General features: G+C 38.3%; 1 protein-coding gene and 1 pseudogene across 1 annotated transcript in view; one reads left to right on the forward strand and one right to left on the reverse strand.

Moving 5' to 3' along the window:
- The window catches only part of LOC105853462, a 70685-nt pseudogene extending 51593 nt beyond the window's left edge, over window positions 1–19092 (forward strand).
- Window positions 1–27814, reverse strand: part of LHFP (lipoma HMGIC fusion partner) — a 230372-nt gene extending 202558 nt beyond the window's left edge. The window contains exons 1-2 of the mRNA XM_004680227.2: window positions 27549–27814; window positions 25512–26081 (exon numbers count right to left, since the gene is read on the reverse strand). Of these exons, the coding sequence (XP_004680284.1) occupies window positions 25512–25896 (385 nt within the window). The 5' untranslated portion in view covers window positions 25897–26081; window positions 27549–27814. The remainder of the gene's footprint in view (window positions 1–25511; window positions 26082–27548) is intronic.
- Between the last annotated feature and the right edge of the window lie 6 nt (window positions 27815–27820).

Below are 27820 nucleotides of genomic sequence, written 5' to 3' on the forward strand. Positions count from 1 at the left end.
TAACCAGTTTCATTGGTGCTTGAAACCAATTTCAATACTGCTTTTCTTTAGTGTTTAAAATCAAAAACCCCAGTAGAGGAAGATCCATGAAAGTAAAAATCATATCTACTTCATCCCCAATATATCTTTAATCCTTAGCTAAATGCTTAATGTCCAGTAAATATAAATAAAATAAATATTGCAGAATGGATAAATGAATGAATAAAAACTCCAAACACCAGGACAGTGTTTGTTTTTAAATTGTGCAGTGTTTATCCATAAGTGTCCTTGCAAACACTTTGAATAATTGTTTAACATGGTGGTTTGAATATATAAAATACAGCAATCTACTGACAATGAATTGATGACAAGGATGTCAAGAGAATAAATAATGCAGATAGCCAGATCTTGGAACCCTTCAAATTATTGCTCTCATTTTTAAAAGGGAAAAATTTTAGTTTTTGGAAACACAAACCATTAACTTCATACTGAAAACCCCAAAGATAAAATGCCAGCTTACTTTCAGTCTAAAAGATTTACTCAAGAAAAAGGCAGTCACAAGAAAGCAGTGCTATATCACTAAGGAAAAAAAAATGTATTAAGTTCACATCATTTTTAGTTTTGTTAAGAAAATGCCACAAACATAATATTTTTATCTTGCTTTTTTGCAAGATATTTAACAATGTTAATATACTTTATGGTCAGAGTGGGAAAATGTAGATAGGTTGGCAGGATAGAAAGATGGATTCAAAACTGATTGAAAAGGGATAACTAAAGAGTGTTACTAATAAATTAGCATCTTAAGCTTCTTGTATCTATGGTAGGGCCAGCAGAAACAAGAGGAAAGTACAAGCTTAACTAATGGAAATGCTGACAAATAGTATGGCTGTAAAATTAATGAATCAAGTTTCAGAAGGAAGGTGATATATAGTAAGAGATTACACTCTCATGTACCTTTCACTTTGAAATTCTATATGTCTATGATATATCTAAGGAGAAGGAAAATGAAGGTATAATGAAAAGCCATTATTAGCAGTTTGGACCCCAGTTTAGCTTTCCAGGTTTAATCTTTATTTCTTTGGTATCACTACTCCAGTAAACTTATACTATCTGCACTTTCCCAAACACACCCCAGGAACTCCCTAGAAATGCATTTTTTTTTCCTGGAAGAAATTTGTAACATTTTATATTAAATATATCATTTTAGCTTCCTTCCAGTATTAAAATGATCTTCATAGTTAAAGGCCAGTCACATAGGTGACCGGAAAGTTGTCTTCACCATATCTACTCCCCAAGAATCAATTTTTATCTTGACCTTTTCTCAGACTTTTGTTACATTATGTTTGTAGATCTTACCAGGCATGTGAATTGGCACACATTATGCTTAGTGGTCTACTGCCTTCTACAAGCTTTCTTAATTATCTCATTCACTCTCCCCGCTTTAACATAACCATATATAGACAAGTACAGTATTTATGTCTTGTCACAAAGTGTCCTTCAAGGGTAACCATCACATTCTCACTACTTGCAAGACAGCCCTACTGCAAACTCAGTGTGCTCAGCACTGAAGTAATCAATATCCCTCAGTCTACCTTTACCCTCTGAAGTCTTTAGTTTAGTGGGTGACACAGCAACAGACTCCTTTTAATACCAGGTCCTGAGAATTTCACCTCATAAATAAATTCAATTGCAAATCCTCTTCAGTACTTCAATTTTTGCTTTGAACTTCAGTTTACACCCTCATCTTTCCTCACCCAGAAGGGACATTAGTGGGCACTAGACATAATCACATCTCTTTATAAATCTACCCTGAAGAACGTGGTGCATCAAAACACAAACGCAACAATGACTCTCTACTCCCTAAACACATTAAAGTCTCCTGTGACATCAAGATAAATTCCAACCTCCTCTAAACAACCTTATGATGTTTTGACTTGGTCAGCCAAGTTGTGCTCACAAAATTAAGTAGTAGAGAATGAGATTGACAGCCTGGAGGCATGGTGACTCCAAATGCGTCCTTTCAAAACTCCACGCTGCACATACTATGTTTGCCAACCCTTCTTTAGGAACCGAGCAACAGATGTCAAAGTTGTATCAGGATCGTCAGCATAAACACACACACATCTTTCTTCCTTTTTGCCTCCTCCACTATCTCCCTTGTTCTTGGAAGCTTCGGTGACTTCAAGCAAGGAAAACTCATACTTCTCTCAATTCCTTTTGCAAATTCTGATTTGCACACTAAGCACAATATGTGCCAAACTGCAAATACAAAATCTAGATAACCAAATGTTTCTTTACCCATGAACAAATTATCTATTTTTAAAAATACCCAGCAAGGTTCATAAATACACGTATAGAATAAAGGGGATGGAGGTAAAAGCAGATGTGAGAGAACAATAATCAAAGAACTAATTAATAAAATAGGCTCTGTTAGCATTTATAGGCAGTAATGATTTAATTATGATGAAAGCTACAGCAGATATAAGATGGTTTCATTTTAAGTAGTATCAGCTGTCAGTGTCATAATAATGTGTGTATATCTGTTGTTTTAAGTATTTAAGTCAAAAGTCTAATGTAAATGAAGCTATCTCTTGAGAAGAAAAGGTCAAAGTAAGGGTAAATTTATCGCTTCTTTTATCAGGGGCTTATCATGTTTATTACTTTATCCACTCAGTATGGGTAAGCAAGAATACTTAATTCTCATGTGTACAACTATATAGCCAACTGAAAGCAAAAATAGCTACACCATTTCATATAATCCAAATTTCAGCCAAGCTAATTCTTTTTATGAAATTTTAAAAGATGCCTTTTATTACAAGCCAGGCTTAAAAATTAATGTCCATGAATTTGTAAAAGGTTGTAAGTATAATAATTAAATCAGAGGGAAAGATATAAAACTGGGCAATTATATCATACCACATCGCAAGGAATTCCTAGAATATAATTTGTGTCCTAATTTAAGTAACAACAAAATAGAAGCCTTCAATGAAATACTTGAAAGTCACCTATAATTGAATATAAGCTAACATAAGAAAAAAAAAACCAAAACGTTAAGACAGGAAAATCTAAAGAGTTACTCCTCTGAAGCCCAGAGTTGCAATAATTTTTTTTAAATTTGTGTGTGTGTCTCATTGTCTGTGTATCACAGTCACCACTGGAAATCAGATGAGAGTTTTAGAGCTCTTTCCACGTATGCAAATCCAGGACAGTGATGTAAATCTATGAATGTATAAAATAAGAAGCTCTAATTTAGAAGTCCAAGTCCTGTACTTAGCAAGTAGCATACAGTGTGAGCACCAAATTTCTGTGAATACTAAAAAAACACACCACAATACAATTTTCCACACAAGACAGGCTGAACCATTTGTCTTCCTTCTGTTTCTTTCTATAGGATTTCGGTTGTGTTGTTTCTCCTTCATCTTTCTATCTTCCCATTCCACCCTCTACTGGTTTTAATAATCACCTTCCACTTTAAGTCTCAGCTACTGCACAAATAACCAAACCTTAATCGTGCAAACCCACAAACCCAAGCCATTAAAACATGATGGAAAAAGCTCTTTCTCCTCAGGAAGGGGATTTGTGGGAGATTTCAGTTAGTGAACATTAACTTTTCCACGTCAGCCACAGTCACGTGATCTTTGAGCCACTAGGTCATAAAGCTACAGGCAAGTGGATCAGAATTCACAGGAAAGTAATGAATAATGGTATTGAGGTTAAAGGTGAGGCACACCATGGAATATCTGATATGGCAAATTTCCTGGCTTATACCCACATAAAGAAAAAAAAAGGCATTGAAGTTAAATGTATTGTGTGACCCTGTTTTTAACCTGACAAAAGTCATATCCATTATTTTTATAGAGTTTTAAAGATGTATGGTGTATGCAATGCTAAGCAACAATATAAGATGTATGGTGTATGCAATTCTAAAACAATAATATTTTAGATACAAAATAAAATTTATAGAAAGTTTCCCCTGCCAGCATAAGTGAAAATAAAGTATATTCATTCTTGCTTAAATATATCTATACTGATTAAGAAACAAACAGCAACCAGGTAAAATATTAATTCCTGGAATAGATTATTTTATAATTTAAATATGAGTACGTGTAATTAATTCTTAACCTTCAAAAGGAAAGCTTTTTTATGTATGTTTTTAAAAACTGCACATACAGGGTTTGTTCTAGGATTAGAAATATTTAGAGGTTCTCAATAAAAAATAAAGAAAATTTTATTAGAACAATAATCATCAAAATAGATAAAAATTATGAATGACTACCTGAATTTAAGGAACAACTGCACTAGTCAATAAAAAATTCTGAAACTGAAGGTCAGAATTTTGTTTTACACAATGTAACTTCTTATAAACTATTTTTAAATTTTCAAGCTCTTAAATGACATTGTATCTTTATTCTCCCTTGCCTCACAAGAAAATACTGGAAATAACCTTGCATCTATAAATCCCTTCTAATATTAATATTGATCAGTTGGATAGCAGTTAATGTCTTTTGAAGCTTTATAGGAAATATATATAAAGCATAAAAAGGGAAGCTTGAAGTACTTTCCTCTATCTCCTACTTACTCAAACCATATATAGTCTAGTTTACAATCTGCATATAGGTTGATGGCACCTTCTTTGATTATTTCAGAATACAATGAATTATTTCTCGAGAGAAGAAATCCAGCTCTACCACACTTAACCTGTGTCATAGGGAAGGGAAGAGCATGTATAGTGAGAAAAGAAATGATTTTGAACACACCTGATCATGTTTGAATTCCAGATCAGTCACTAGCTTGCTCTTGTGCTCTTGACCTCCCTAAACCTCAGCACCCTCATGTGTGAAATAGGATAATGCTCCCTTACAGAGAGAAGGTAAAGATTACAAATGCCCCAGCCTATGGGGTATACAAACCAAATCACACTTCTTATTATTTAGGTCGTTCATCAATTTCTGTGTGCTTAAATTGTCCTGCCAACTGCACCACAGCCACATCCAACATCAGTATTGCTAGATAGTTGGAAGATGACATACTGAGATTCCTACGAACTGAAATTGCTTCTCCCAGAGGAAGTATGAAGAAGGGCATGGGTGTGCTTCCTAGCTCTATCAAGAAAGCAGGTTGTTCTAATAGTATTCATTCTGTTCCCTCCTTCCTGCTTTGCCTCAGCAAATTAAAACATAATCATGCCTTGGAACACTAGCACCCTCTGAAACCAATCTGGACAGTGGCAAATATCATATCTGCTGGTCCTTGGGTCCTAGCCGTTTTCCCCTTGTCACCCCGAAGCGAGTCCTTTGTCATCCTGAGGAGTCTTAGGGCTTCATTCACATCTCCCTTCTCCATGATGCTGACCATTCTCAGACCTCCTGGGGCAGCACAGCCATCTCACAGCTTCACACCTGCCTAAGTCCAGGAGGCTCTTGATGAGCATGAGGAGTTAAATGTCCAGAAAGTCAGTACAGCCTGTCTGATTCCAACAATGGAGTCTGCTCTATATAGCAAGCTGAATCCCCTTTCCTACTTCCTTTAAAGATCTAATGAGCCCATGAGGAAGTAAGAGTACTCCATTTCTTCCCTTGAGCTTGTTTTATTCCTTTGGCTAATAACATATTTGTAGATTGCTAAAAAAAAAAAAAATCATGGCGACATATATGAACCAGAGCTACATTAACTTTTTGGGTGGGGAGGCACAGAGAGCACAGAAAAGAGGCAGAGAAATAAGTAACATGCTAATAACCCCAGGTTCATGATCCAGTTAATGCCCACAGAACTATCATTTCAGAAGTGAACTTATCAGCATTTCATACTTGAGCATACACTTAAGTAATGCCTTTTTAAAAATGCATTTTTCCCCATCTATTGGTCTTCCATGTGTAACAAGGTGGTTCCCAGGAAAAAGGGCAGGTTCCAGGTTCCGTGCCCCACCCAAGAGAGGATAGAGCTGAGAGAAAATAAGAAGCTGTGAAGGAGACTAGCAAAGGAGGCAGGTTGGAGAGCCAGGAGGAGACCTGAGGGAGGCATGTGGGGCAGAGACATGTGAAGAAGCTGCACTTATTTCTTGGTCCTAGACTGCTTGAACAGGTGTGGGTGAGAGGCCCATGGGAGAAGTTAACAATGCTGGTTTTGGTTTTGCTCTTTTCCTTCCAGGCTTGTCTGGCCATTTCTGACCCTTTTCTATGGGTCCCGGCCAGAAGATGTTTTAGTCTTGTGGCCTTGCTTTGGGCCAATCCCTTTTGGGTGGACTTTTACCCATGAGGGGATGATAACTTAGGGTGTTTGATTTAGAAACTACATTTTTTTTGTCTTTCCTGCATTGCAAACTGATTATATTAAAGTTCCTTTCCATTAAAAGCCTTATATGGTTTGTCTTGATGCGGCAGATGGCAGAACCTATAGGAGTGGGCAAGTTTGGGTGTTCTGCCCCTCTCCCTGCTCTGTAACAGATTACCTATATGAATTAAAAGCTAATACAATGAAGATCCACGCATAATCGTTACCTTAGCCACAACATCTTCCTTCTGCCTAATCTTTATGTTCAGGGATTAAGAAGTACAAATGGTCAGATTTATATTTAGCTTCATTCTAATTTCAAAAGCCCTGCCTTTGGTAATAAGTGATATCCATGAGAACAATCCTCTAAAGACTAAGAACCAGCAAAGACACTGTAATAATCAGCCAATCAAAGAGTTCAAAGTCCAGCGCTGGAGCAGACACGCCCCTATCCTTAAGAGTCTAGTTCCCTCTGGCCAGGAGGCATGTGGTATCCACTTGGGGTTCATTTCCAGCCACTGGAAGCTCAGGTACAGACTGCACGCTGCCCTGACCTTCAAATTTACTCTCAGCACGGAAGGATAATCTGTGCTGACAAGTCTGATTAGAAATCACCAATTTACTATTAAATTGTGGAGACCTCAGAGGAGCCAACATTTACTTTCCTTCCAGGTTTATGTACTGTGCAAGTAGCCCTGGAGGAGATCTCTCTTCCTTCTGCTTTATTACAATTCAATTTCGCTTGTAAACTAAACCTACCTCAGGGGATTTCTTGAGTGTAAAGGTTTCTCTTACCTCTTCCTGGGACAAGTGACTCTCTGGCAATTCCATTTTGAACTTGTTCCTATGTCTTCAAAACCATAGAGGAAATAAGCTCTTTGTCACTGCTCTAATTTATAATCATTTTACCAGAGTTCATAAAGACCAGATTTGGGTCAAAATGATTTACTAGTGCAACACACTGGAAGTCAGTAAAATACTAGTTCTGTGGATGAGAATAGATTGCTCAGGTTGGTGGAGTTTACTGCTTTAAATTTCATGCTAAGAAAATAGGCACTGGCTGATTTCAAAGATGGTAAATTAAGCATTAGTTCAAGTCTGTGGTGTGACAGGTACCAAGTAGCTGTTCTCCCTCGTTCACTAGGAAGCAAAAAAAAGCAAAGCATTCACACTGTTAACTCAAAATGAAAGAATAAAATAAGGTTAATTCACAAGCAGAAACAAGAAGCATGGTACTTCAAATACCTGGCTCCTTTCTTCATTAGAGCAGAGCGGCTCCCTGGCGAGGCACCCAAGGAACTGCAGGTTCCACACTTGGCCTCAAGGCTCCTCTGTGACCATCTGTAAGTTCTCTATAAATTTTGAAGAACTGGCCTTGCATTTTCCCTTTGCACTAGACTCCGGCCCCACATCAGAGGTGTGAACTTCATCACCCTCATGATAAACTAGGCCCCATTCACTCAATGGCATTTTACCAAAACCTATTCTGTTCTAGAGATGTGAGATGCTCTACAGTAACAGGTATACTTATTATCTTCATGGAGCTAACAGACTACAGAAGAAAACAAACAATGAAAACTGATAACATTTCAATAAAAAATATACTGAAGAGCTAAATTGACCTTTATAACATGAACAAAAATGTTATAGTTTAAAAGGATATCCATATATATATGGATATATATATATGGATATCGATATATACACATATATATATCGATATCCATATATATATCCATATATATATATATAACCATATATATATACACATATATATATACACACACATAAATATATTCCTAAACTTCTCTGCTCCTTTCAGCTACCAATATACCTTCACCTTCTCTACACACTAAGTGACAAAGTGGGGCTTCTCCAAGCAAAACTGAATTAACCAACACTTGAAGGCCACTTGTAAGCCTCAAAGTTTAGGAGTCTCATTTTAGATATTTGGAAAGGCTATCCTTTGATAGAAGCACAAGCATTTTCCAGTACGAGCTGAAGAATGAAGCTCAAAGCACACACACTCAAATGTTCCACCAAGTCCCACACACCCCTTGAGCTTCTGTCCCATGATGAATCACTTCCACAGGTTATTTGGCCTGGTGACCCTAAGAAACAGCATAATAACCCACTAACTGATGGTGGATGAGTGTCCTTCAAATAATCCTAATATTAAGGGCTAGATTGCTAATATTTTCATGTAGAAATGTTGGGTAATAGAAGCAAAAATGTGCTGGCACTTTGCCATAGACATGTTCTCTATTAACAAAGAATGAATTGAAGGTTTCCTAGGACATTCTCCACCTTGAAAATACACTGAGCGTGTCTCAACAGATATCACTGACAATTTCTCTTTTTCCATTTCAGGAGAGGGGCAGCCAAGCCTTTATCTGAAGTAAATGGCTGAGTAAATCATCATGGAACAATAGGACAAAAAAATCCTACTAAAGACCACTAACAAAAGTGACTGAATCAACAGGAAGGAAGAGTTCTAAACTATCCCAGAGAAACATGTTCAATCGTTGACTATTGCCGTGTTCTCTACTGGTCTGAATGGAACTAAAATGGAAAGATTTTTCTTAATTAACTTGAGAAATATTTACTTATAAACATCTTTATTTTAAGCCTAGGACTATTGACAACCAGAACAAAATTTTATAGGATTTATGTTTTTCTAGGAGGAATGACAATATTGGACATAAGAAGAGAAAAGACAGGGGGGTAGTTAACAGTATAAGAGAGAGAACATAAGCATGCATTTCATGAACCCAAATTAGTAGCTTGCTCATGTGAGTCCCTGGACCTAAAATTTTCCAAAATAGTTTTAAGCAAATAATCAGTCAAATAAGTGTAAAATATAAGTACAGAGTGTGATAAAAGACTACAGCAGAGCCACTAACAACCATATATGGTAGATGTGTCCCCTCAAGTCTCCAAAAACAAAACAAAAAAAATGTTGATAAATTTCCAAGACGTTCCAAAGAGACAGGAATCCTTCAAGCTGTGTAATCAGAAAAGACTTTATACAAGATGTCAGCATTCTAATCAGTCCTAGAAAGACAAGAATTTGAGCCTGTAGAAAGGGGGAGACATTGGTGAAGGTAACTGAGTCACCAAGAACACGGAAGTGAGATTGTGTAGACACAAGAAACAAAACTCAGCTGGGCCAAAGTGAATTGCACAAGAGGATTCAGTGGGTAGTAACCTGGCAATTGGCGTGTGGGTGCAGACTGCAAAGGGTCTTTATCCTACCTGGGCAACCATGGCCTTTCCACAATAAGGACTGTGATCACAGCCAAGCAGATTATTCTGGGGGCGCCACAGACAGGAGGGCGGCAAGGGCTCAGGAAAGGAGCTCAGATTGAAAAAAACAAACAAACAAACAAACAGACAGACATCCTCCCTGGTGGCACAGCAGGTTAAAGCACTGCACTAAGAAGCTAAAGCCACTTCAGCATGAGTTCAATCCCCATCTCAGAGGTGACCCACATGGCTCGGCAGACCTCTCCGGACCCACCAGCTGCTCCCCTCAGCAGTGTACTTCGTCGATCTGCCTGTTCCGCTCCCCAATCTGTCCCTGGTGAATCCTCTCACTGCTCCTGCACCTATGGCCTGTACCCCAGTTCTGTATGCACAAATAAATAAATCTTTAAAAAAAAAAAAGATACTCAATAACTCAAGTGACACCACAGTGTCAATAGAGTGACAACAGGACACCAGTCCTATTGTGACAAACACTTCCATGCATAGAGAACACTATGTAAATGTCTATGGCATTTTTATTTTAGCTCAAACAATTTATGTCCTTTTTTTATTCTGCATTGAAATAATGTCGGTATTTTTTTGTATTTTGGGAGTATAGGATACCCCACAACCAGGTGTGGTCACCACAGCACACTCACTACTTTGCTCTCACACTTTGCCCTTCTTCCTCCCTCTGAATGTCCCCCCAAATAAGAAGATGGCTTTTTAAATGGTCATCCAGATACCATGACTGTTTTACTAGTATGATCCCATTGCACAGAATTGCATACTACATTAATGGTCTCATAATATATTCAAGAAAATAAAATTTCTGGGCCCTCCCTGGTGGCACAACAGGTTAAAGTGTAGGCAGTACTGTGAAGCTAGCCACAGTCACTGCAGCAAGAGTTTGATCCCCAACCCAGAGGTGACCCACAAAGCATAGCAGACCTCTCCTGTCTCTCCCGCTGCTCCCCTCAGCAGTGTACTTTGCTGATCTGCCTGTTCTGCTCCCTGCTTTGTCTCTGGTGAATCCTCTCACTGTCCCTGTATCTCTGGCCTATATCCCAGTTTTGTATGCATAAATAAAATATTTTTTAAAAAAAGAAATAAAATTTCTCATCATCCCATTGTATCAGCTTCTAAACCTGCAGTAATTTGCTGTTTCACAGCACATTCTTCTGCCCCATCTCTATCTTCGATATCAAAATACTTTTTATCTTTCTCTTACAATATACTTGGTACAGTTTTTTAAGAATTATATACAACCAATAGATATTATTTTCTTTTTATTTTTCTCAACCCCTGAGAATCAGAAATGAAAGCTCCAAAAGTCCTAAACCGAGCTCTAATCTTAGAGAACATTACTCCAACATACACCTGCAAATATCACTAGCAAAGTTCATTTTGTGAAGATAAAATAACAATCTAGCTGTAAAACACAATACTGAAGCTTGATGTTAGCAGAATAACAATGACATCCTTCTGAGGGAAAAAGCCTAGTGACCAAAGTCATGAATTTATAAACTCCCCGAGGTCAAGGCCCTGGGTTATATATATTTTTTGTTTGTTTCCCATACTACCCTTTGCAGGTTCAAGCACACAGCTGCAATTAGATTTTAAAATTAAATAAGAAAAATGTATATAGTAGTGTTTTGGATATTATCAAGTGCTCTATTAAACACAGCTGCCATTAGTTTCAATTGGTCTTTGTAGTTATTCAAAAGGGATACAAATATGGGTATGTCATAATCAGGCTGTAAATATGTGAGGAAGAGAGATGGTTATAGGAAGAAGTTCAAAAACTCTAGCTATGGGGGAAAAAAAAAAAAGCTTCCATAGTGAGAAAACAGAGAAACTCAAAATATGGGGGTGTATGCAAACACAACATTAAAAAATACTCATTTGGGGGCCCTCCCTGGTGGCCCAGTGGGTTAAAGCACAGCACTAAGAAGATAAAGCCACTTCAGCATGAGTTCATCCCCGCCTGGCCCGGAGATGACCACATGGTGCAGCAGACCTCTCCTCACCCATCAGCTGCTCCCCTCAGCAGTGTACTTTGACCATCTGCCTGTTCTGCTCCCCACTCTGTCTCTGATGACTCCTCTGACCGCCCCTGTACCTCTGGCCTGTACCCCTGTTCTGTATGCACAACTAAATAAATCTTTAAAAAAAAATACTCATTTGAGTCTCTTCTTGGTGGTGCAACAGGTTATAGCACCACATTATGAGCTCTCTGAAGCCACTGACAGGGAGCTGATCCACATGGCATGACAGACCTCTCCTGACCTGCCTGCTATTCCCCTCAGCAGTGTACTTTGTCAACCTGCCTGTTCTGCTGCCCCTTCTGTCTCTGGTGAATCCTCTCACCCACCACACCTCTAGCCTGTACCCCAGTTCTGTAAGCACAAATAAATAAATCTTAAAAAACATATTCATTTGTCCAGATATTGAGAATATTTATTCAGAGATCTCTACTTCACCTCAAATTCATCTGTAGAAGTCAATACACCAAGTAACAAAGTCTGTGTACTAAGTTCAGAGGAATAAGTCACCTGCAGATAAGAATATTAGTAGTTCAAAGATTGATTGAAGAAATGTAATAGGAAGCAATAGTAATCTAGAAGTACACAAAGCAACAAACATACAAGGTTCTTTATTTATGGTTCTTTCTTCATCTATTCATTACTTCATTACCAAGTACCTAGAGCATTGCCTAGCACAGATTCAGTAAATGCCTGTGTCATGAATGAAGTATACTAACCATATTTTAAGGCAAGTGAGCTAGGAGTACTGTTCATTATTTACTGGGGATCTAATTTATCTATCTGCTTAACATTCACAATCTACTTGAATTTCACAAAGCCCAGTGAATTAGTATTACTATTAGTATTAAAGGATTGAACTGAGGTTGACAGTCAGTAACTTGCCCAGGGCTGGGAAGCTGATGACTGACAGAATTCAACATTGTCTGTCCAGAGCCTGTGTTCTCTTACTTTAATGACAACCTCTAACCACAGACAATAGGAACACAGGAAGAGAAAGCTGTGCTAGTTGAGAAAAAAGTACTAACATATAATCTTATTTATAGCCTTACAGAAACAAATTCAATTTTTTTTTTCCAGAATCTGACTGCAGCCATGAAGCATCTATCCCATGTGGGGAAAACTGTTGTTATCCTAATCACAGGCTATAAGTAATGCTACTTAAACAATCTGCCACAATTTACAAGCCTAACAAGCTAAACAGGAAGAGTATAGAGAAATAAAAACATTTCCTTCATCCAATATTTTCCACCTGCTTAAAATCTCATCAGAATCAGATTTCCAGATCTGCTCAAACTGGCCTGCAAGATTATTAAGGTAAAATCATTCTAGAACTCCACACAAAGTACAACTATGTGAAATTACATGGAAGTCAAATGTACATAAAAAGGTACCACACAGGGAAGAAGAGCTCACTGCTGTGTAATTTAATGAAACCTACTGGGTACCAAGGGCACAGGCAGCCAAATTGAATTTTAAATGGTGCCTACCAGGAGGCTATAATCAGGATGGCCACCAGTGGGTGGATGAGATAAATGAACTGACTTTCTTCAACCAGGCGATCAAAATAGAATGCCATCTTTATGCATGAGACAAAAAAAAAAAAAAAAGGTTAAAATATGCATCCTTCATGCTTCTGCTTTTTCACTACATGGTCATTTCCAGGCTCTCCCCTCCCCAAGGAGGAAAGTGTTAGTGAGCATCAAGCAGAAGGATTTTTTTCTTACTTTGATTTTTCTTGTAAGCCATTCCAGAAAAATAAAATCTTATCCTACAGAGAGCAAACTTCTTCATTAGCATAGAAGCTGTTAAGCAGCTGACATTCTCCAAGGGAAGGCTCCAAATGAATGATACACTCAAACATAGTTAAGAGCTTCCTCTCCAACCAGAATGGCCAAATGGTTAAAAAAAAAAAAAAAAAGTTACAGTATTTAAATTCTGTGTCTGAGGAGTTAAACTAAACTATCTCACAGGAAGATTTTAAAGATATGATTTTCATGACTCAGTGTATTTCTCACTGATCTTTCTTACTAGCTTTCTACCAGGCCACCTGTCCCTCTACCTTGAAGTCTCACAAAAACCTGAACAAAAAACTGTCCAGCACTGAATTTATCACCTAGTGTCATAAACCATGCTTCCTGCAGACATCCATCCCACTCTTTAAAAATGGGTGCCTTTTTAGGGTGCTCACAGATGTCCTTTCTCACCAATGATAGCTGGCTGCCAAATCGTACTTATTTATTTTGTATTTTCATCCTGTTTTTTTGTACCTCCTCTGTTGAGGGTCTCACAATGCAGATCCCTAAGGAGGGATCAGCACGGCTCAATCTACTGAAGTGCAGTCCAGTAAGACTTTCATAAAACTATGTGGAGGGGAGGGGAAATGAAGTCAAGGCAAAGCCAGTAGGCAGCAAAGGTTGCAAAATCATGTGGCTGCCTACACTGAACTACAACAAATGGGAAAGCAATTTACAATTGTTCAGCAGCAAAACAATCCACAACTCCTAATGTATGCCTGCCAGGCCATTTCTGACTTTATCATCCGCAATGCTAAAGACCCAGGAGAAAGGACTTAAGGCATGCAGTCAAATACGGCCAAAGGGCAGAGACTGACCTATAACAGTCTTCCCAAGATGTGCCTCTCAGAGGAACTGGAGGACATCAGCAAAATAACACCTCCCTGGGACCTCTTAGCACCTGCATGCCTTGAGTCTGTGTGCATGCTTCGTAGATTTTGAGCCCATTAAATGGAGACTTGTCATTATATTCAAGACATTGTTGAGCACAAGGTATAGTTAGCATTTGCTGTTTTACAAGGTAAGGGTTTAATCAATAACTGCAAAGTTACACTGGATGAAAACATAGATAAAATATTTTACAGAGACCATATTATATTATCAAGCAAAAAAAAATGATTATTCGCCTACTACCCTTTTTTTAAATTTATTTATTATTGTTGTTGTTGTTATTGCCTACTCTCTCCTAGGCACTTTCTTTTTCTGGGAATAGTATGGTGAATAAAACAGAGGCAGCCAATCAGAAAAGTAGGACATTATACACATAATTGCAAAAATTAAGCAATCACAAGTGTAAAAATGTTAAGGAAATGATTAGGATTTAAGTCTGTAACAGTGATATCCCCTAACCAAATGCCTAGACAACAATATTCATTTGCACATCCAAACAACATACAGAGCAATTCCATAATGACTTTTTTCTTTTCAAAATGGTTACATTACCAGGACTGATATACATGAAAAAAACCAGTCCACTGGATTTCTGCCAATGATCTTTCCAATGGAACTCTCCAACAACTTCCCTTAAATGAACTTGTCATGTGCGCAGTTAGAGGGATAAACAACATCAGTCTGCTCAAACTTCTCTTTATGGGCTTCAGATCTCATGAGTACCCTAACCAAATCCTGATAGCTAATTCTTCTGGCCCCTGCTTTTTTCTCTTGCTGCATCTACTCATCCTCCCTCAGACTTTCAGCTATGGGCACCTCAAAAGAAACCTACTCAGTCACACCTGCTCACACCTGAGGATCTTTTATCTACTGGTCCCTCATTGGGAAGACTGTCCCCACCTCTTCCTTCATGCCAGATGTCAACTCAAACCTGCCAGGCTGAGGTAAGCCTTCTTTGGCCCTCCATCTAATACATGAATGTCCAGGATGCACCTTTACTTTGTAGCATTTTCCTCCTTTGTAACTTTATCTGCATTTGGGGGAGTATCTGAGTAATGTGGTTCTCTCTTGACTAAAAGTCTAGGTATACAAAAGTCATGACTTCCTAATCAGCATTACCTCCACTCCTGTAAATAGATCCTGACAGATAGTTGTAATTTGGAAACCATATGTTGAATGAAAAAAGAATGAATACAAATTTTTCTTTATTTCCTTACATCTGGCAGTTTACACTTTCAAAATGTGTAAGGGTTAAGGCTAAAATTGATACTCTTCCTCAGAGTACCATTAGAATCAATTCTTAGTTACTTAGAAGTAACTATAACAACTGTAAAGGCATTGCCTTCATACTTAAAGGGTGTAATTTCCTATTTTGGTTAGATAATGCAAACCCCAATGAGAAAAAGAAAACAAACAGAACAAAGTCTAATCATACACACAATTGTAGAAAATAGTGATCTATTTGTAGTTCTGTTCTAGACATGAGGAGACAGAGAAATCTTATAATTTTACTCCTGTCAACAAAGAAGGGAAGGATAAATAATCTGGGGGCTTTATTTGTTTTGGGGAGTCAGTTGTGGCCATGAGGAGAAGTTGTACTGACTTTGAGCAATACCCCCTTTCAGGCACACGTTGGCATACCATGACCTGGTAAGGAGTCCAGAGTGTCTGTGTATGTCAATCCAACGACATCACCAAGTACAACCTACTGCATACAGGTATATGAATGTCTAGGTAACAGCATCCTAAGACAACATTAGGAAACTATTTAGAGAAACTTCTGGCTCTTACAGGTAAAGAGCAAGAGAATCTAAGAAAGCCATGGTGCCTCTATTCAGTGGCTCTCACTAAGGAGCACTATGTCAAAGAAGAATTTGATTTAATCACAGAATCATGCTGTTTTAGTGGTTACAGGCACATTACTTTTTCAAAAAAAAAAAAAGGCTGATATGACAAATACATGGGAACTATAAATTACACTGGAATGACCAAAAAATACATTTCATGTCTTATGGCCTTCAATGCAATTGACTCATGGAATATCGATCATAATCACAGATAATATTAACTCACAGGTAGTAACCAAGGGATGAATAGTTACCTTTCTTGTTTTCCCTTGATAGAAAGCTGTGGCATGACTAACAGCAGACTACTAGATCTCTGAACTAAAAGACTCATTTACTACAAGGAACTTGACAACACTTTTCAATCATAAACATGTTGATAACATTCATTTATTTCTTTATAAATTCAAAGTACCAATGAAAATGTCAGAAATTTTAATGAAAATATATAAATCTTAGGTTTACTTAGGATTTTTGTATTTATAGATTTTTTTTCCTGCACTTTCAGGAAGAGAAAAGGAAAATGTCTGCTGATGAAAAGTCAGGGAAGTTAATGACACTGTCAGTTTCTCTAGCTGTCATGAAGATGATCGTATTAGGAGCCCCCAAGTGTACTGAGCAGTCAGGAGTGCTCATTTACACACAGATGAACATGCAAACAATTCTAAAGACCACAGACAGCCACACTGTAAGATGTAAGTTACATCTATACATTGTGATCTGGCAATATTTATTACTTCTTAAAATAGATGATTATGTAGGCCCTCCCTGGTGGTGCAAGGAGTTAGGACACAACACTGTAAGCTAGCTGCAGCCGCTTCAGCGTGAGTTCGATCCCTGGACGCGGAGGTGATCCATACGGTACAGCAGACCTCCTCTGATCTGCCCGCTGCACTCCTCAGCAGTGTACTTCATTGACCTGCCTATTCCGCTCCCCACTGTCTCTGGTGAAGCCTCTCAACACCCCTGCACCTCTGGCCTGTACCCCAGTTTTATATACATAATAAATCTTTTCTCAAAAAGTTGATTTTGTAAGCAAAGCCACAGCTACTATACTTTAAGTCGTATTTTCTTGTTTATCATTTTCAGAACTTTCAGAGGGACTAGGGAGAAGAAAGAAAATGTCTGGTTTCTTACATAAACAGAAATATAAATATTAGTGAGAGATTTATCTATTCCCTAACCTATTCATCTAAAAATAGGAACAGTGAGATCTGTTTGCTTCTACCTGAAAAATATCTCCAATATCCTATTCCCCTTATTCTTAGAGCTTCATGGTGTTCTCTTAGTCATTGGTTGAAACTGTTAGAAGAGGCCTCTCACTTTCCTGATTTTGGATGGCTCCAAATTAATATTTATTCTCACTGTTATCAGACTATATAATAGGTCCTGAGTCAATTTGACTCATAACCATTAATAGCTCGTTTCATTAAATATAGCATCCCTTGCATGTGATATAAACAGGAAACTTCATTACCTGAATCCTTCCATTCTTTCCACTGTTATCCTTAGTCACATCACCACCATCAACATCTTAAGTACATTTTCATGCCTTGAACTCACATTAGGTCTTCTCTTAACACCTTGTCTTTGAGAACTCAGTATCCCTCCTGCCCAAAGATCCAGTGAGTTCTCTTCTCAGCTTTTAGACCAAAGTCAACTGACACCTCTACTATGAAGACTTCATAGATCCTTTCAGGGCTTGTGCTAATGCAGTATTTTGTTCACACTTCAAAAGACCCTGGGTATTCCCAACTCAAAAATCTGTAATTTTTGTGTATTCACCCAAAATCCTGTACATTCATAGTGTGACATTATCTGCCATTTGGCTGAAGTAGAAATTTGAGTTAGCCAATATTTTAGGCGAGGTCCATCAGGAAGCAGAAATCACCCTATGTATTTTGAGCACATAGGATTTAATACAGAAAATTGGTTATACAGATAACAGAAGAGCCCAAGATTTAAAGAGGGTAGCCAAAAATTACCAACAGCAGAAATCTGAATCCATCCATTTAACTGGAGTGGTACTGGAAGCAGATGGTGTTACCAATAACCAAACAACTGGCCTGACCAAGGTAGGATTATGATCATGATGAAGGGCAAGACTTTCCAGAAGGACAGAGAACTTCCATCAAAGATACTGCCCAAGGAATTGTGAGAGGGGGTGATATACCTTAGCTTCTCCTTGCCTCCTACTTTCTATAAGTTCCTGCCATTCACTGAATCCACCAAGATACAAGGCATCAAGCCTTCTGGGAAATGTAGTCTATGAAAAGTGGCAATGGCGGAGAAGGGCAGGATGGAAAATGACTGGCACACTGAGTAAGGTAGATGAGCACCTCCAGAAACTGCTGAGAAAACTGCAACAGCTGTTCACTGTCTACAGTAAATCATGGAGACGTGCATTCACTATCAGGAGTCCTTTGGATGCATTTGGATTCTTTTCCACAATTTCTGAGGGCTAGAAGTCGGTGTTAAGGTGCCATAACAGGTGGAAAGGAACCCTCATCTGGTGAGGACTTCTTATACTTTCATAAAGCAGAAGGGACATGGAAGGTCTCATCCTTCCTTTCTAAGATCCTTTATCTCAATTGTGAGGACTCCATCCTCGTAGTCTAATCATGATCTAATTACCACACAAAGACCCCTACCTCCTAATGCCATTGTAACGGCATTACAATGGCATTAGGATTTCAAAAAGTGCACCTGGAGGAGACATAAACTTTCAGATGATATCAAATAATGATTGAAGAAAATAAATAAAGCTTGTTCAGAGCCCTGAAAATGTGTTGAAGAGAAGTAGGTAGTATTATGCAAAATCACAACACACGTATGACTAGAAACACTGTCCCGCAAAGTACTAACATCCTCAGAGGGGCATCCTCAAGGGACATTGCTTAAAATATTCCCACATCTATAACATTATTTTATTTCATGCAATGTTCCTGTGAGGTATAATGAAATATACCTCAGATTAAAATTCTGTTAATAACTAAAATTTAATTGTAGATGATGCTGTAACTGAATATATGTCATTTCTCTGTCTAGTTACTGTAGAGTAAGAAAAAAAAGTCTTAGTTCCTGATCTATTTGAAGAGATAAAGCTTATTAGAAAAAAAGAACCATCATTAAAACTTTGTTTTTATTCACCACTGTTTTATACAGTTCAGTACATCGAGGCTTCTGGTATCGCCTGATTCCTAAAAATATGTGACATGTGGAAAAGTAAAGTATTTACTGAAGTTATAAGTAGCTCAACTCTGGAGTTTACATTATAATCATGAATTCTAAAAACAAATCACTAGCTTGCATGTCATCTACCATTTAAAGAGAAGGAATTCCCAGTGATTAGTCAGCAATACCCCTGCACCAGAACTGAGGCAATGCTGAATCCAAACTTGTGATCTTTTCAAAATGACCACTCAAAAGTGCTCAGGAAATTCTTAGATTCTTTTCAAATGATTTAGCTAGAACTTGTTTCTATTATAATATTGATCAAGATGGATAAAACAGAACATTATTTTCTATTTAAGTCACTAAGCCCTTGGTTTTATTATTTAAGAAGAGGTTTCTTTGGGTTTAACATTATCTTTAACCTTAATAAAGGATTACTACAAAGACCTCTAACATTGAGGTACTTAATATTAGAAAACTTGGTGAAATGCAATAAAGAAAGATAACATTCTTTTGCTAAATAATTTTTAAAAGAGTATATGCTTTGGTCAGATGGTCTGGCATTCTCCCATAATGGCCTCTGTACTATAACCCACATTATTAGTGTTTACCATGTTTTTTGAGAACTGGCAAATATTGCTATATCACATTACTAGAAATGGTTCTATGAACTAAAAGCATAAACTGAAGAACAAAGAAACAATGCAAATATTCATCCATGTTAAGAGCTATATTATTCATATAGTCATAAATTCTGAATTCTACATATAATGCAAGAGGGAATTTCAATTAACATTTTACTATTAGGGTACCAGGATTCACAGCTCAACCAATAACCAGAGGAATAATTTTGAGTGTCACTCACTTAAATTCAGTGTTCTCATCTGTGAAAAGTAATAAATGACTTGCCTCATGAAGGTGAAGTAGGAACTGAATATGTTCCACAGCTCACTGATTCCTCCAGGATACAGGTCCAACTAAATTTGGAAAACACTTGATTGTGCACTTAATACAATGTCCTGTACTCTGCTTTCCCCAGAAGGCTGTTACCAGTCATCAACATATTAAAGCTTATGAAGTTTGCTGTAATGAAACCAATTAATTTCCCATAAACAAGTGTTTCTCCATCCTACTTGTTCCCAAACTATTTTATTTTTCCCTATTAATGCCTGTTAGTATACCTAGGAATCAGTATTCCTCAGAATACAATTGAAAGTGATAACTTAAGAAGACAAATAGCTGAACTTTAATGACACCAGGAATAGAAAGCTTTGGCTTTGATGTTATTCTCTCTTCTTATAACCAATCCACACAAAAGGACATCCTTGTCAAGCTGGAAACTTCATGTACTGCTACTGTAATAAGAATTTTTAAGGAGTGCTGATTTTTAACATATAGCAATACTATATAAAATGATGTGAAGCCCTCAAGTGTGTGTTTTGAGTTCTTATAGAAATAGTGATGAACTCACATTTCTTAGCTGTCTGCTTTGCAAATGACAAACCTTTTTTATGAGACAGCTAACCAATTTGAAATCTCTGAGTCAGCGAGACCAACTAATCCATAATGACCCTGGCCTCTGTAATATCTAGCTATGGATGGTTGTATTAACTGATTATAACAAAGTACAATGAGTTAAATATCAAAAAGGTCTCTTGGAAAGATACTACTCCACATAAATTGAATGAAGATTTTAACCCTGTAAAGGAAACCAACCTAAATAAATCTAGGAGAAAATCTTGTAGGGTTGCTAACAGAAGTCCAATACTAGATTACAGAGATGATCATCGAACTCTAATTACAGACAGATAGCAAATTATGAAAGAACTTACCTTTAAGTTCTGGAAGTAAACCATCTAGTCATAGTTTTCAAAATCTGAAGTCTTAAAACATGGTTCACAACATGTGGTCTCAACCAGCATCATGTGGGAGCTTGTGAGAAATGCAAATATCAGGCTGCCATCAAACCTACAGAATTAGTAATTCCTGGGTGGATCCCAGCAATCCATGTTTTTGAAAGTACTATTGGTATTTTGATGCAGCTCAGAGTTTGAGAACCGCTGGTTTAGTTTAGACCTTTAGGAAACACACCTGCACTTTATATATCCCTTATAAGTATGACAGAGGAAGATGAACCAAACAGGAGCAATTAGTAATTTACATAATACAAAGGGAGCAAGAGAGTCCTGCCTGCTCCCTCAACTGGCCTAAGAAATGCCTGTGTTTCTTAAAATGAAAACAACTTCTTCTAGTTAAGACACTGTCAATAAAAAGCCACTGTGTCCATTAATGTGCCAACACATCATTTATCTTATTTCTCAGTTGTCACTTGACAGAGAGGTTGGTATGTTCTTATGAGTTTCATTTAGAGGACAGATAAATGAGACATTTCACTAACACATGCATCACAAAGTTTGAAATTAACTTCTATATTCTACTAAAGTACTTAACCACTGAAACAGATTTCAAAAGCACATAATTTTATATTCAACAGAAAAACTCAGCTTTCTACCTTCTTATAGCACCACCATACTGTATTCATGTCAACGTTTTTGTTATAAATTATATTTCTCAAAGGGTCTCTGTATACCTCTTAAATACTCTATTGAGGTTAAAACTTAACACACATTGGATTTTTTTAAATTATGATGAAAAAAGATAACTTATGGTCCTCCCTGGTGGTGGAATGGGTTGAAGCACAGCACTATGTGGCTATCTGCAACAACTGCAGCTCAAGTGTGATCTCTGACCAGGGAGCTGACCCCCCCATGGCTTGGCAGACCTCTCCTGACCTGCCCACTGCTCCCCTCAGCAGAGTATTTCACTGGATCTGCTTGTTCTGCCCCCCACTCTATCTCCGGTGAAATCCTCTCATCCTGACCCCCATACCTCTGGCCTGCACCCCAGTTCTTGTATGCATAAATAAATAAATCTTAAAAAAAAAACTTAAAAAATAAGATACAGATGAAGGTGGTTAAAGTTTAAATACAAGTTCCTAAAGGGAAAGAAGAAGCCACTAATTCCTTGATGTGTTCCTCCTAGAGGCAGCAAATGGGCAGGAACAACAATTCCATGTTGTGTTGTCCTTTCAGTTGACCGATGAACTTTTATTTTAAATTTTGCTTGGCAGTTTTATTTTATTTTTTAATTTTATATATATATATATATATATATATATATATATATGTTATATATCATTCTTCATTTTATGCATTTTTTTCATCTCAGTTGTAATCCCCATGGACCACCTATCTGACCAGTGACATATTAACCTCTAATCAAGAATTCAAAATTAAGGTTGACACTTTGTCCTTTAAGCAGTTCCATAGGACTGCAGGGTTTTTACTGCCTGATGTTACACCATATGTGCAAACTGTATGCACAGCAGGCAGGGTTAAGTAGGATGCCTCTGTATTCCCCTGCTTCCTGTTGTTTTTGGAGCAACCCTAACTTTAGTTAAACATAACCCTTCTGAGTGGATCATTTTCAGTGAGAGAATCTGCCTTATGGTAGACACTCTGTATATTGACTCTGACTGGTGTCTATGGAATTCACAGAACTCACTGTCATGGTATTTGCAGTCTTTGGGAAACCCACACATTTTATGAAATATTTTACATAATAAAATTATTTACCACTTACAGTTTTTATGAACAAAACTCGAACAATTGGGAGCTGAACAACAGGAGTATTTTTTTTTTTAAGCATTTTTGGTCAACCAGTCTACCATTAAATCAAAGTGATGAATATTACATTTTTTTTAATTTGCATAGTTCAAACTTTTTTTTTTTTAAGGATTATTTATTCATGCTTACAGAACTGGGCAAACCCAGATCTAAATGTAAAACCTAGGAGGGTTTTACAGAGATATGGTGGGTGAGAGGAGTCACCAGAGACAGAATGGGGAGCAGAACAGGCTGGTGGACTGAATACACTGCGAAGGGGTCAGGAGAGGTCTGCCATGCCAGGTGGGTCAGCTCCCTGACAGGAGATTGAACTCATGCTGCAGTGGCTTTGGAGAGCTTCATAATGCAGTGCTTTAACTCATTGTGCCACTATTACTTTGAAGGGGTATATTTACTTATGCCTTAACAGAATTAAATCAAAAAACTCTCTTAGGTTTACATTTAGATCTGGGTTTGCCCAGATGAAGAATGAAAGAACACCAAATATGAGTAATAACCTATGTCCTTAGCTTAATGTCAGTGACTCTTACCAAGCCAAAGTTTATTAAAAACATATACAAAAAGGGGAAAAAAAGGTCCTTTTTAATATAAATATATATACACACACTCTCACACCACAGGGAAGTTATATAACTTTTATATATATACTAGGTTTTTATATATATACACACACGCGTGTGTGTGTGTATACATATATATATACACACACACACATATATATATATATAAAACTTTCACAAATATATACACACACATATATATAACTTTCCCAATGGTCTTTCCCCTTGAGTTTTCTGTAAGTAGAACATTTAACTCTATATAATTCAAAAAAATCTATACATAGCTTAGAGAAGGAAGCATAAATCTCACAGGTCTCAGATTCTCTTCCTGCTGCCTTCCTTCATTATACATTTAAAGATAATCAATAAAAACTGATTTCTCTTTGTAAGCATTTTCCTGTTCTGCCAGAAATAATAGCAGTTCTGCCCTAAAATGAAAGGAATAAATGGAAAGTAATATTTACCATAAGAGGAGAAAAAGAAACTCCCTAAGCATTTTTTTCCTGAGCCAAGTGAAATACAAACAGCAAATCAAGTTTATTCTTAAAGAAAAAAACTTTAAATACTTCTGGCCTTCGTTCTATTTTCTAAAACCTTGTGGGTCAACAAAGTCTTAAATTCTGGAATGATATTTCAACTTTCAATAGCAACCCTTTTTGTTTGCTAATCATTTGCTATATTTTCTGTATTAATAACACAGATCACAAGAAAGAATTTAGCCCAAGCTGAACACTGAAGCAATAAAGAGAGGACAGTTAAGCCCCCTAAATTGCCTTCTTGGGCAGAGAAAGATGCAAAACCACAAGGAAGAAACCCAGACAAGAACAATTATATAAATAAAGAAATAAAGAACTACAAAACTGCAAAACTGTAATCTCTTGTTCTAAAACACAAAACTTTTGCCACTTGCATATTTTCAGCACAAGAATTTCCTTACTTAAAATATTACTTGCAAACTCTACATTTAAATGAAAAAAAAATTGTTTATTTTTTTCCCCTAGCATGTTGACTCTATCTCATAATTATGACTTTTTAATTGTTTTCTTCTGGATTCTTCACAAAAGACTCTAAGAAAGCACCACATGGAAAAGTAGCAGACTTTTACTTTGTAATGAAGTTTCAAATACATTTTACATATTTCCTGGCTTCCTACTTCCTTTCACTCTTTAGAATCTACAGACATTGTCATATTTCACTAGGACAGACTGTAAATCAGACAAGTTCAGTACATCAGGTTGAAGAATGGAGGTGAAAAGCACAGAGGAAAATATATAAACTGTAATTAAAACCATATGACCAGAGATATTGAAGCAATACTTACTGGAGGAAACCCAAGTAAAAATCAAACTTTTTCTGGTGTTAGTGAAACTATCCAGTCCATTTGGGACAAGCATGGATCATTTGCTGAATATTCTTTTATTTATTTATTTTTTTCCCCTAACAAGAGCACCCAAGGAAGTTAAATCCTCACAAGGCAATGAAGCCTATAGTTACCTTTGCAGCATGCTGAAATTCATAGTTAATGTAAAACTGATCTCTCACTTAAAACTGTAATCACTTACTTAGAATACAGTTTGAGATTGGCTCACATTCACCGAGGGGTATTAAAGGCTTATGATGACAACATGGAATCAAAAACCTTTTCCATTTTTTCTATGAAGTCTTCATCTCTAAAGTCCTGAGGATTCCAATAAAATAAAGATAATCTAAGTGTCTGCTGCCGAATATAAAGAACAAGAAGTTATAAAATCCAAACCTTCTCTCCTACTACATTATAAACATGTTACTGTTTCACATAGATAGGTACTTCGAATGCACAGAAATTAACAGCCCTTCAAGCAGTAAAGCAGCTCCTGTAAAAAACTTCAATTCTGGCAATCTATCGCCAAAGCCATTCCATGTCTAATTCCCCCAAGCATTCCAAGAATCGATTACAATAACCTCAGTAGACAACTGGAATATAATTTTCAATACTGCTTCAGGATTCTGATAAACAATGCAAGTTTAACAAGTCACTTACCCCCCAGAAACTGAATTCCTCCAGCCACTCTTCCCACTGTCCTGGAGATGAGCTCAGACACACAGCAGCCCATGAGGGCAGTGAGCCCCACCAGGAGGAGAAGGCCACAGCCCAGGCCTGTCACGATGGTACAGATCCTCCATTCTGTGCTGGGGATGCCTTGGAAGGAGGCATAGCGCCCACACTCCTCCACCATCACCATCATCTGCCGGATCTCATCATGCACAGGATATGAGCACCTCCGGAAAGTGCCAAAGGACACAGGCTTGCCCAGCTGTGAGCCCCAGAGCCAGTAGGGCATAAAGAAGCCCACACAGGAGGTGGCTGCACATAGAAATGAGAGCAAAGCCCAGATCACTCCTGTGCAAGTCAGACTGGAAGCCATCGTTCACCAGAGAGAGCAATGAAGACCCAAAGTAACTTTTCTGGGGTGACAGGAGTTAGTAAATGTGAAACCACCAGGGACCCACAGGTAATCCAAGTTCTATAGCAGAAGTGTCTATTAATAGACTGGATCTTCCGGCTCACTGGGCATCACCTTCCCATCCTCTGTAGTAAAGATGGTGGTCCCTGGTAAAACAACAGGAAATATTAAAAGTTGCATTATTTTTAGAGAAGTGATAAAACCAATTCAGACAGTTTATAACTTTCAAGGAATAAATATTCATACTTGCCTCAACACTTAAAAAATAGGGGGAAAACCCAGTTATTTCCACAAATGTCTCTATGTTTCAAGTTTCATCAAACTAGCCCAAAGCTTTTTCATGTCTATCTTCTACAATGTTCCCAAATTAATTCTGACAGCTATTTACTTAAAGAAATGCATGGCTTCCATTTGCCAAGTCAGTGAATTCAATTCACATGCTCACACTAAAAGTAATGTGGCATTTTTACTGGCAGCAAACATAATTCCATATATTATAATAAAATGAACCGTATCGTGGTTTATTTGGCTTGCAAGTTCACGCTCACACTTTGTAGCAACTTTTCTGCATCCTTTAGGTGCGCTCACTGAGCTTGAAACCCAAACAAAATAATTAAGATCATTTTCACAACGGTAGGAAATCATAAATTCAAAAAAGATTATCGAGTTTTAGACATATATCAAACGGAATTTTTAGGCATCCCAGTACTCATACAGCAGCATTTGTAAATTCCTTCATTCTTGGCCACCTTCTCTAGGCTGTTGTTCAGATGCGCAATTTTGATTTACTGTTCTAAATAAAATTACTGAACCCATCTCTTCAGCAGGATGATTGCCAAAGTCTAAACTGAAAAGTAGCCTCATCCCTGTTCTCTTTATCCAACTCCACTCATTCAAACGGTTTCTTTCAAAGAGCCCCTGAACCACTTCCCACCCTTTCCATAAAGACACGAATCCAGAAGCAAAGAGCCCATTCAAGCTACATTTCCATCCCCAGAACGCCCAAGTTCAGCTTTCAGGGTTCACAGCAAATCCCCACTTTTGTCACCTCTTTTCCAACCCTCACATTTTCCAACCCTCACAGCCACCCACTTCCTTTCCAACACCCTGCCTCACACCTAAGTCACTCCAGGAGAGCTCAGATCCTTTTTTTTTTTTTTTTAAATGTTGTCAGCTGTGGTTAGTTAGCATCAGCGGTTAAAGTTGGTCTATCTGGACCAAGAGGCTGGGGAAGGGGGTTGGGGGGCAGAGAGTCCCCGTGTAGACCTGAGATGAGGCGTCCTCACCAAGACAAACCCACAGTCAACCCTCTGCCGTGGCCTCGCCCACCCATCCCCAAACTCCTGACGACGCACAAAGATCCCTCAACCCAAAAGGAGGGGAGAAGGAAAACTGCCAGCCGGCCCCGCGCACAGGCTGGAAATCGGGATGGGAAGCAGCACCCCCCGCAGGCAGACGCCGCGAGCCGCCGCGGAGCCTGGGAAGGCGACCGAGCCACCCGGCTCAGGAAGTCCAGAGCCCGCGAGCAGCCCAACTTCGGCGTCTGGGGAAGAGGGGGATCCGAGGAAGGGAGCGGCGCCCTCGCCTGCGGGGCAGCGGGGCGCTTCACTTACGTGGCTGGCGGGCGGCAGCCACCGTCTCTGCCGGGTCCCGAGCGCAGACTCAACTTGCCGCGCTTCCCGAGCGGCACATCCGCGGCCAAAAAGACCGTCCTTCCCCTGCGCCGCGGTCCCTGCCCTCCGCGGGGAACCCCGGCCGGACTCCGGGAGGAAGCAGCCCGGCAGGAGGGGGGGAGTATCCCGAAGCAGCCGCCGCGCCGGCCCGGTGGAAGCCTCAGCGCCCGCGCGTCCCCGGCGGCGGCTCGGGAGTTGCGCTGTGGCAGCGC

This window comes from Condylura cristata, unplaced genomic scaffold (assembly GCF_000260355.1).
Source record: "Condylura cristata isolate star-nosed mole 26May11 unplaced genomic scaffold, ConCri1.0 scaffold00010, whole genome shotgun sequence".
In the NCBI taxonomy this organism is placed as follows: domain Eukaryota; kingdom Metazoa; phylum Chordata; class Mammalia; order Eulipotyphla; family Talpidae; genus Condylura; species Condylura cristata.